Source organism: Clavelina lepadiformis, chromosome 6 (genome assembly GCF_947623445.1).
Source record: "Clavelina lepadiformis chromosome 6, kaClaLepa1.1, whole genome shotgun sequence".
Lineage (NCBI taxonomy): Eukaryota > Metazoa > Chordata > Ascidiacea > Aplousobranchia > Clavelinidae > Clavelina > Clavelina lepadiformis.
Genome location: NC_135245.1, coordinates 15074538 through 15086122, shown reverse-complemented (window position 1 = coordinate 15086122; position 11585 = coordinate 15074538). Strand labels below are relative to the sequence as shown.

General features: G+C 35.7%; 1 protein-coding gene across 1 annotated transcript; it reads right to left on the bottom strand.

Moving 5' to 3' along the window:
- Positions 1-1553: 1553 nt before the first annotated feature.
- Positions 1554-10597, bottom strand: LOC143462732 (CCAAT/enhancer-binding protein zeta-like). The gene is made up of 19 exons (XM_076960987.1): positions 10385-10597; positions 8597-8701; positions 8009-8357; positions 7788-7913; positions 7486-7592; positions 7232-7385; positions 6910-7000; positions 6547-6723; positions 6329-6435; positions 5370-5500; positions 5119-5240; positions 4667-4960; positions 4301-4561; positions 3988-4167; positions 3702-3875; positions 2717-2775; positions 2508-2612; positions 2115-2226; positions 1554-1869 (listed from the first exon to the last, which is right to left on the bottom strand). The coding sequence occupies exons 1-19, from the start codon at positions 10502-10504 to the stop codon at positions 1635-1637; spliced, it is 3009 nt and encodes a 1002-aa protein (XP_076817102.1). The 5' UTR covers positions 10505-10597; the 3' UTR covers positions 1554-1634.
- Between the last annotated feature and the right edge of the window lie 988 nt (positions 10598-11585).

The following is an 11585-nucleotide window of genomic DNA, read 5'->3' as shown; positions in this document are numbered from 1 at the left end:
GGATTTCAGTATTATTGTAATTTTAAATAAATAAATTGCTTTTTACAGTTTTATTAAAAACGTTGTAAAATAGAGTAAAAAAGTAACTAAGTCAATCTATAACAAAAAACCATTTGATAGATTTGAATAAAAACCACGTCGCCCAACCTAAAGTTTTAATTGAATGATATCTTCATATCAGCAGTTTTGTAGCCAAGCAACAAAAATTGTTGGATAGCAAACCTCCACGGCCCACAAGCGTAGCCTGTTTAGACCAATGCCCCCTGGTCACGGGCCTAGTCTGCTGGAAAACTTTGGAGGGGACAAACTTTGTGTGATATACGTTGGCAGTACCGCGGTCATATAGTATCGAATTACTGTGCCGCTGTATTTTTGCAATAGCGATTCCGTCTGTACTTTTGGAAAAAAGTACCGGATCTCTGTACCGAATTACTTTTCTCTAGAAATTTTAGTCGGCCCCTATACTTTTAAAGTCATTATTTTAAGGTTTATACAGGTATGCTTTTCTAAAGTTCATTTTAAGTAAACCTTTAATGCCAGGTTTATAGGTTCCCTCAAAATTCTTCTTGTTTGGAAGTTTGGGGGACATGCCGACAAGCTGGGTCTTAAATTTCCGCGTTTGTTCACACCCCCCAAATGTTCGAAGCGGAAAAAAGTTTTATTATTATCCTTCAAAAACCGCTTTGACATTAAACGTATTTTTATATTTATACGCAAAATAGCTGCTAATTTATGATGTATGCTTTCACTTTTAAAACGCTATATGCAGCGAATTTGTAACCCCGTATATCCGGCTGTTGAGTTTTCCTGTAGTATTGGTTATGTGTTATTTCTATTTTATTAAATGATGGAATTAATCGTGTGAGCCATTTCAGTAGTGCAACCGAAGCAAACCCGGTTGTAGCGGCAGCTGTCACCTCGAGTAGGAATTGGTGTATAACAGACTTATCTATTATTATACACGTTTCACAATGAAGTTTCTCTAATAAAGTTAATCTTGCATGAATTTGGTAAATGTAAGGACAACTATTTACTACAGGCAATGAGCCCTGCGCTTGGCCTACACCAAGTGTGCAGATGGGTGAACCTCTGCTGCATACGAACACAACACATAAGGTTTTCTAGATATTTCCCTATTTGCACGCGCTGTGTGCAATGTTGCAAACGGGAGGTAGCTTTGAACCTCAGTGATACAGCCCAATGCAATGGTGTTAAATCTTTATACATCATTAACACTGCTATGTCGTATAACTGTGGAGTGTCGATACACGATAGAGCTCAAACAGTAGCACAATATTTCTTCCTTGAAGTAAATTCTAATCCTCTAAATTGAACAGCGTCAACGTTCACGGGAACCGTATTAGATTAAAAGTATTGCCAACGTTGTGGCATGTTGCTGCAACTAACGATGATGTTGCCCATTATATATTTAATTATTTATACACCGCAGTTTACAGTTTCCTCAAAAACTTGATCAAACTAGTATTCTTTTCAATTACTGACCCAATATCAAGGCTTCCCTAAATAAACTGAACAACCAAACAATACAACAGTTGTCACTATTCACTTTTTTTTAATTTAGCGCCTTCAATGCCACCAATGATTAGAGTTTGTGACATGTAGTATATATCACGCTATCGTTTCCTACCAGATTTTTTCAATTTTTTTGAATGTTTCGCTGAATTTCCTTCCTTACGTTTAAAAGATTTTTTATTGATGCGTCCAGATTTACTTTTCGGAATGTGTCCTTGTTTCCAACTTTTCTTCTTCGCCAATATATCGCGAAGGTCACGTTTATTTTCCCATTTCAACTGTTTGGCACTTGCTCGGTCTTTGTTGCTCACCGCATGACTGCTTGTGGAGTCCACCCTGAAACATTAGAATCGGTAGATATGGTTTGACATGGACAACGTGAAAATCGTAATTTTTATTTGGGAATTGCGATAGACAGAGTTAGAACAAAGTGGCTCGGCACCAAAACTTTTCAGTCAAGTCATCATTTCAATAAAAAATTGCTTGAAGCTTGAAACATTCAAGTGAAACAAAGTAAATAACGCAGAAACACTGTCTGTGACCCTCGTTTCTTTTCTTATAAAATTTAAGTTTTTGCTTACTTATCAGTGACATTTTCTTCCAGCATCAAACTAAAATCATCCATCTCCTTCTTTCTTTTCTTGGGATCCGACAAGCCTTTCCTGGTGTCACTAGGACGCTTCTTTGATGACCCTGTGCAAAAAGTCGCTAAGTGAGCGAAAAGCATTTTAAAAGACCAAATCAAGAATAACACTTCACAGACTCCACTGAATATCCTAAAACGACCCAAATCTAATACATTTTAGTGTCTGGTTTGATTTCAATTTTTTAGAAGCATGCTCAAAACTAATTTTTCAAAGTTTGTTTTCAAAGTAAAAACTTTATTTCATTCATTCAACAAAAATTTTCATTTTCGTTTTTTGAAGAAACTAATTATTATTAGAATTAGATGATGGTATAAGTCAGCAACTTACCCGTATTTTCGTCGAGAAATACTCCTCCATCACCAAGAAAGTCTTCTTCTCCATCTTCCAAGTCAAACCCATATCCACCTTGAATATCATCATCATTCTCTGAAGCTGGAAATTTAAAACTTATCAGGGAGGTCTCCGTTATTTTGTAAAAATGTCTTCACTAATGAGGTACAAATCATTAACAATTTACAAATTATTGATGAATTTACCAAGATCACTTTCGTCTTCATCTATGTCCTCATCACCACTAAAACTTCCTTTTTTAGTCCTGCCAGATAAAAATGTCGCTTAATTGAACGAAAGACATAGAATTTCCAAGATATTAGTACAAAGTAGTGTGTTTCTACAAGGGTCAATCAAGCCTAGAGTTATGCTGCCAATCTTTAGAAGTTCAGAGAGTGGACACTGTTATGTTAGGAAAACATAATTCCAAGAAATAGTTGCAAACTGTAATAAACTATCATACAGGAACTCTGACAGCTTTAACATGTGATAAACCTTTGTGATTTACGCAGTGATTGGTGATACTGATTAATACATATTTCTATGTATGGTTTCCTTTAAAGCTAAAAATTTAATTTGGGATTTCATGTAGGGAAAACTTGAGCAAACTCAGCCCTTAAGCAAAGCAATTTTACTTCCACTACATTTTATGAAGTAAACACAGTAAAATTATGCATCAAAGGTTTCAATATGTAGCGTAGTTTTGGTTTGTAGGCTTGAGTATGTGGAACTGTGCACATATAACTATGAACTAAACCAGGGCTTCTCAAACTTTTTGGGTCTGCGACCCCATTACAAAAAAGAAATTTCTATGCGACCCCTTGAGAGTTAGCCTACACGTTAATGATGTTAAAACAATAGACGTCCAATTACAAATCTCAAGTGATATTTTTGTCCCTGGCAAAATCATGCAAGTGCACACAATCCACTGAAGTATAGTAAATGTAGCCTGCAGTAATAAAAAAATGTCTTAATGGAAACAGTAAAGCTGATAAAAAAATCATCAAAAAACGATTCAATTTATAAAAATTAAATTTTTTTCACGACCCCAAAATTACATTTTGCAATAACGAGGTCGAAACCCACAGTTTGAGAAGCAACTAAACAATAACATAACATAATAAAGAAAGGTTTAGTCATATTAAACAACATTTCATATACTTGTTTTAGTATAAACAAAACCTGCTTTACTTAGTTTTATAGACGTGGTTAGAAAAGTTTAGTTGTTGATCAATCTGTTTCTGTCCTTCTGCGCTCATCATGAACTGTTCAAACTCATCATCAGAGATGCTTTCTACGTCACTCTCATCATTTTCACCTTCCTTTGTATGCCTGGGTCTTATTCCAGCTTGACTTGTGAAATATCTTTAACCATAACAACAAGAAATAATTGTAGTTCAATCCCGAAAGAAATCCTCTTCACCAAACTTAGAAATATTTCCAACTGGAATAAAAGATTTTACGTCCAGTTAATCACCTGTGGAAAAACACCTCTTCTGGACTAAGTTCGCTTTTCTTGAGAAATTCGACTGAATTGACAGGAATTGCATTTTGAAAAGACGCATGACGTCTTCGACGATGTATTGACATAACTGGAATCGGTTGATTTTTCTTTGTTTGGTCCTTTGGGTTCCGATATACAAAACGATCCAAAAACCTTGCAATTGTACAATTTTGGTGTGCTAGTTGTCGAGTTATCAATAAAACAGAAATTTGGTTTACAAAACGTTTTCATAAAATGAGGTTTGCTCGTACTTTTATGTTTAAATTAAAAAAACTGGCTAATTTACTTAATTAAAGTGTGATCATTCAACGGATCCCCAGAGCTTGCATCACGGTTCGATTGTTGTGAAATTAAGTCTTTGGAATACAGGGCAACTGTTGGATGAAAGTGCCTTATCATTGAATGCAATTCCCACACCGCACATTTTTCAGCTCCACAGTATTGAGGATTTCTATGCAGTGGATCATAAGCTGAATTGACATGCCGCATTGCATCACGATGTTTGTGAGTCCAAGAAGACACTTGTTGTTCCACCTCTGTCGGTGAACTTTAAAGAAAAATGAATAAGTTAAAATTTTCGTTCATGTCTATTAAAGGTATTTCAGTTATAATGACATGTGAGTAAAGTAGCCAAAAATTAAAAAAAAACAACCTTTCTGGTGCATCTGAATCTTCTTTCACATCAAGAAAGTGTTCATCATCATCTTCGTCTTGTAACCAGCCAGGGTTCTCTAATTCATTTTGGGTGGACTCTTCATTTTTCAAGTTTTCAGTTTTCTTTGTAGAACCCATCAAAGAACAAGTAAGAGATGGCTTCACAGCAATTAGCTCCGATAACAAAGTCAACACAGCAGCAGAGAATGGCGGCAGTTGCAAGGTTGTGATCTGAAGGAGTCTTTTCAGAAAAGCTTGTACACGAGGGTCGCATGGATCGGCCTTTAAAGCTCTAAAAACACAAAAGGTTTTTTTCCCAATCTGTCAAAACTGATGGTAACTTTACTTGCATGATGCTTAAGATCTATTTCAACTTAAAAATGTAATAAAAGTATAGGATATGGCTAATGGCCACATTTACAAAGCAACCGCTATTACAATAGTCAGTACCTAAAAAGAACGTTCAGTAGCATTGGATGGCGGCTTGTGCAAATGGGTAGTTCAGAGTGAAATAAGGCAGCATAAAGCGCATTATAAAATCTGTCTGATATTTCATTCCGTGAACTAAAAACCTGTGAGGACACTGATTAAATGTGACAGTACAAAATGAGCAGTTTTTCTATTTAAATCTTTCATCAATTCTACACGAGTTAAATTTATTTAACATTCTACAAAGAAACTGTAAATAGCTGGGTTCCAACCTGAAATAGAAGGACAAGAGATTGTACAGCAGTGTTTAGGTTTGAGAGGTGTATTGTTCGAAAAAGAATGTCTAATTCACCAACTATTTCATCGTCTGTAACACTGGCATATGGAAAAGCTCTGTTTACACCTGAAAATAATATAACATTCTTAATAATCTAGTCAGGTAGACAATATTGTCTTTGAGATGTTTTTGAATTCGCTTAATTGTTTATAACAGTATTAAATGCTTTCGCATGCCCAACCTGTATATCTGTGCATTTTTTTGCAAAAAATCCAACTTAAAAAGGAAATACACATAGTATTCCGATGCTGGCCAATGATGACTTAAAACCTTGTGACTTCTTCCAAAATTACTTCCATATAACAGTCATTATATTTGTTGTGCGATTGGTATATATTCATATGATTTTAGTCAAAAATTCCTAGCATACTATTTGGCAAAATGCCTACGTTCAGTGAAAACAGAAAAACAGGCAATTATCCAAGCTATTTATGGTTGTAGTAAAACAGAGTACAAGCCAAGTCCGTTTTACTAAATCCACTACTTTGCTCGCAATAGGCCTTAAATTGTGCATATTCGTTTTTAAATCACTTCAATAACTTGTTGAATTTGTGAAACATGCTTTTTGTTCTTTTCAATACGTGAAAATGTGACTTAGTTCCTTGTCCTCGACTTATCAAATTGTGTGATCACATCCCCTTGAATAGATTTAAATACCCATTGGTAAAAATTTTGCTTTGAACCAAATTTGTTTAATCAAAGGCAGGCATTATGCAGACTACAATCGCCTGTAGTTAGATTGCATTGCTTTAGGTCTGATTCTTTTGAGGCATTTTGCATACGACATGTGAACTTTTTCATATGTTATGACGTGTTAAGTTTAAAGTAATACATATGTCATGCCACTATTTAAATTCCAAAAAAAGACAAAAGTTTTATGAACAGGAATAATACCTGTCAGCAAAGCACTGAGCATTTTATTGTCAGCGTTTTTCTTTTTTTCCACACAAGCCTTGAAAAACTTCATGTATATCTGCACTAACTTCTGGGCAACTTCTCGCCTAAACAAGACAGCCATAGCGATAAAGTGCTGTTAAGTGTAAACATACAAATATTATAGCCTGTATATTGGTGCAAACACAGGAAGAATGATGTTTACAGAAAATATTTACCGTTCATGACTAAGTATTTGGGAGCTAAGAAAACAGACACAATAATACTGGGCTCGGGCAGCTAAGTTGGGTCGCAACAAAAGATCTCGAACTTCTTGAACAATAATCCCTTGCATCAGTGGATGTTGAGCAACGACACAGTTCAGCATATGAAGTGCTTTTGATGCAATTTTATACCTGATAAAAATACAAAAGAATTTCAGACTAATCTTACCGAAGCTTTGGTATAATTCTTAAAGTTAGGTACAAAATATTACCAGGAGTATACAGAACAGCTACGAATTGCCAAGCAATGTAGCCATTGAAAACTTTGGTTACTACAATGACCAAATCAAATTGATAAAGGGCATCACAAATTCTTACTTTGGATCACCAAGCTTATTAGCAAGCAGAGTAAGAAGCGCCTTTTCCTGCTCCGGCTTCTTGGTCAAGAGTTCCAATGCAACTGACATTGCTGTGCAACAAACAAGCAAATTGTACAATGACTATAACTGCTTTAATCAGCGCTTTGGTAATTAAGTAGTTCAAAAGCTGTTATTTGTTTGTAACATTTTCACACATTTTTTATGTTCACAATATTTGAAGCAAATATGTTGGTAATAAAATTAACTTTACATTTTTTTATCCGTGTCCTTTGCTCTTCCACAATCCCTTATCTAAGTGTAAAATGAAACTCTAAATTTACCTTTGCATTTTGAAACTTCCAAGGAGTCATGTGCGAAAGTTTTCAAATAATTAACAAACGACAATGTAAGTTCTTTTAAACGATGTTCATATGCCCATAAAATTAGCCGCCGCTGGGAAGATTCAACAGACCATTCCCCGCTACCATCACTAGCCTTAATTCAGGAAAAAATTCGTTCGAAAACACTCATTAAAACTATATCAAATGTGACAAAAGAAAATATATATACGTATTATGTATGTTGTTACCACCACCTTTATAGATAATAGAAGTAAATCAAGTGGATGTTGGTGAAAATATTTCAGCCTTCGATTGTCAGGGAGAAGGTCACCAAGCATCAAATCTCTAATTGCTTCAATTCCTGCACATACAAAACGATAAAACATGCTAGTTTTTAAAAAATTATTAATACAGTGAAACCCTGTCAACTAAACTCTTCCTAAATTAAACTTTGGACAGAAAGTATGTAGCTGTGACTTAATGGGATACTTCCACTTTGAGTTGAGCAGTACACACTGTATTTGGAAACCATCAGTCTTAAAAGACTAAAAATTACCCATTATAGCTTCCCTCCTTCCTTTTTTCTTTGCCATGGCCAGAAGTTGTTCAAGACTGTGAAATTTGTGAATTGGTGCTTCCTGAACCATCAGGGACAAAGCCGCAACTCTGTCAGATAGTGTGCCTGGGAATACATGTAAGATTGCCATGAGCTGAGCTGAGGGAAATATTTTCCTTGAGCACTGTACATAACCTTAATTTTAGCAGATTATAGCATACCGGCAGATGCTACTGTTTGCATCCATTCTGCATTTCTTTCATCTTTGTTAGATCCAGATGATACATTGTGCCTGTCTCGATAGAGTTTTATTTCATTTTCCAACAACTTATTAGCTTGGGCATGCAAAGAACCAACATATGACTCATTTACGGCAACCTGGCCGGCTGAATCATGTGCAAATGTTTCGTGCCATAAAGAACTTGGTTTTAGCATAAGTTGAGAAGGTAAGGAGTTGAAATATGGCACATCGCTGCTGATTTGAGTAGAATTTGGGCTTTTTCCAGAAGACACTGTTGCTGTACTAAGAGCGAGGGCAGTTGTGCTGCTGATAGCATTGTCTTGTATTGGCTAAACATACACAATCGGAGGAAAAACTATAGCGTGAGCAATAGTATCACAAACACACCGGAACCATGGAAAAATGCTGCGTGTTTACAGACATTCATAAAAACCTTAATGTCAACAAACGAATTTTATACAATACAAAGTCATCGCAAAACAAGCTTTTAAAGCTTATACCCGCATATCATTTTACAGGCCTACAAGAATACCATGTATATATGCTGTTTATAAAATGTTTAACATACACTTTTCTTCTTTGTCCTGGTTTTGCTCTTTTTTCCTTTTAATCGTTCTGGTTTGGAAATTTGTTTAAATCCGAGCTCATTGATAAGGTTCTTGAACTCCCCATCCTTAAAAAGAATGGAAAATGGAAAACTTGGCATATAACTTATATATGTGCCAAAATTGATGATGACCACAAGGGCATAGTTATACAATAAAGTTAAGCAAAACATTTTTATGCTTTAATTGTACAATTTTTTAATCAGCTTTAAAAAAATTAACAAACATATAAACAACAACTATTTAGCCTAATAGCTAATTCCTGATACGAGTCTGCTGAATTAAGAAAAAATTCGTTAATGCAATAAAATTTTACATTTATGCAACATTGCAACAGTATACAGTGTAAGCTAGTTAACTGAACTACATTTTTAACTCAAAATTTAGTATTACTTTCAGTAACCTAACCAAAGAAACTGTCTCAACAAAATGCCGAATAGTCATATATTAAAAATGTATGATGTCATGCATAATGCATACAAGTCGCAGGAAAAATGTAGAAGCTTTGCTGCAGTTTGTGTCAGGCATTGTGTGGTCATAGCCTGGTCATACCCTGTTCGAGATCAAGAAAAAAGCACGGTGCCACAGAATTGTATTGCCGATACTGTAGGCCATTGTTAGCAACTGATTACGATCGTGCAAAGTTTAGGATGCTTTTAGTCTTTTATCATATAGCCTACACCAGGGCTTCCCAAACTGGGGGTCGCGACCCCGCAAGGGGTCGCGTAACGAACTTCAGGGGTCACACCGCGTATACCAATTTTACACGAAGTACAAAATACAATCAAAACAAAATATCGTTCCAGTCTAATCAACATTGAAACCGCCTTGAGAGTTGAGACCAGCATTAACATATATTGAGCCACGGCTGGACTTGCTTTGTAGCAGAAAGCAGTCGCACCAATCACACTGAATAAATGTGTGTGCTTTTTTGTTTCCAGTAGCCTACATAGGCTATGTGTAAAGTAGTAAGTACTGGTAGGCTTTGAGTACTGGTTGCTTGAATTCAGTCTTTGCATCTCAATAAATGTCACTAATGAGTAATGACTAATGTATATTTCGCACTGCTAATCAATTTAAACGTGAAGGGTCGCGGAAAACTTCAGAAGTTTGAAAGGGGTCGCGAGCAAAAAAGTTTGGGAAGCCCTGGCCTACACAACACCACAACCATTGAGCCGAGCATATATTTTCTTATTTGATAACAATAACAAAGCAAACTACATTATACACAAGACGCATTTTTGAAATAAGACTCATTTAATCTGGCACAAATACCAAGTAATTTTGAAGCGCTAATCTTCCCGTTTTATAGCTTTTAAAATTTTTCTTTGTAGCCTACATGTTTGTAAATTTTCTTTGACGCCACTATATTTTCTTGTCCCCAAAAATGTTACCGCTATGTGGGCATCATATCTTACTAACAATGGCCGGAAAAAAACAGTTAGCACAATGCTGTGGCAGCGCGCTTTTTTCTCGATCTTAAACAGGGTACGGCCAGTCTGGAATCCAGCATTGCAGCTGTACATGATCCAATTTCACCTGTGCACACAGAAGCACGTTGTACATATGCATAACTTAGGGGTGTACAAGTCAAAAACATAAAAGAAATATGCCCAGCCTTGCAGTGAGTTGGCGATAATTCTTTTCCTAATGACATAACAGGGCTGCCAAACGCTCATTCGAAAATGATATGTAACAGATCTCACGTCGAGCATCGGCCTGTAAATACAAACAATAAAAGGTATACCTACATTAAAATCTTCTACTTCTGTTTTCCTTGTCTCCTTCTCCAAATCCTTCAGCATATCATAATCCTCTTTTCCACCACCAAGTGCAATCACGTCACCCAGCTTTAGTGTTTCTTTTGGCATGTTAACAGGTATTTATTTACAGCAAATGTTAGGCTAGTCCTATAACCTACAACGTAGCCTTTCTAGTATTCATATGTCAATTTGCAAGTCTGATAATATTTTAGTAACGAAAGAGCATCATTTAAAACCCAAAGTTAACACAAAAAAATTACATATTTTGATATCGGGTTTGCACAACTTAGGTTTACTATCTAGGCTACTTTGACTTTGAGTGCAGTAAAAGCAAGCATGTGTTTCAAGACGTCGGGGCTAGCGTCATCGCAAGGTGTACCTAGTTGCACAATCCATCAGTCCTAGTATATCCACAACCTGCACGAGCTCACGGCAAAGTAACGCCTTTATAACACTATAGTTGTATAAAGTAGTACTAAAAATAGTATTATAAAGGGATTGGGCAAAGTGTAGTCCTTGTTGCTTTAATACCAAAACATTTATATAAAACCACAGTTATTCAAATAAAATGTTTTTGCTTAAATTTCTGTGACGTTACTACATATATTTTTAACTGATGTTAACGTATGATTGATTTTATAACTGTTAATGCATAAAGATTCTTTATATCCTTAGTATAACCGACTTGTAAGGATGCTTTAGCCACGCATATTGCTTTGCTTCGATATGCGCGCGTCCTACTCTTTGCCGCGTCTTTTTTTATTCATATCTTGTTGTTTATTTTTCGCCGTTAACCGTGCTAACCAAATTAATGCTAACCAGACCAAAACATACTAGTATTACGATTCTGATGCCAGGACATACTTACAAACACGTAATAAAGAGGAGAAAGTGGCATCCTATATCCACGAAGACTTAAAACATAGAAAAGCAAGATAATGAATAACACAACTGTGCTATGCTATAAAAATGGTACAGTAGATTAATACCGTAGTATGACCACTTGGCCACCAAACCTACTACTTCTATGATTCTATGATTTTACTATGATTTTATTTTATGCGTTCTATGATTTTACTGGGATTCTGCCAGAATCACGATGACTTCATTCTATGAAACTTTTTATCTTTAGGCCTGCTAGACTAGGCTATAGGCCTAGCATAGCAAAGTAGTTTTACGCTTCTTTGGT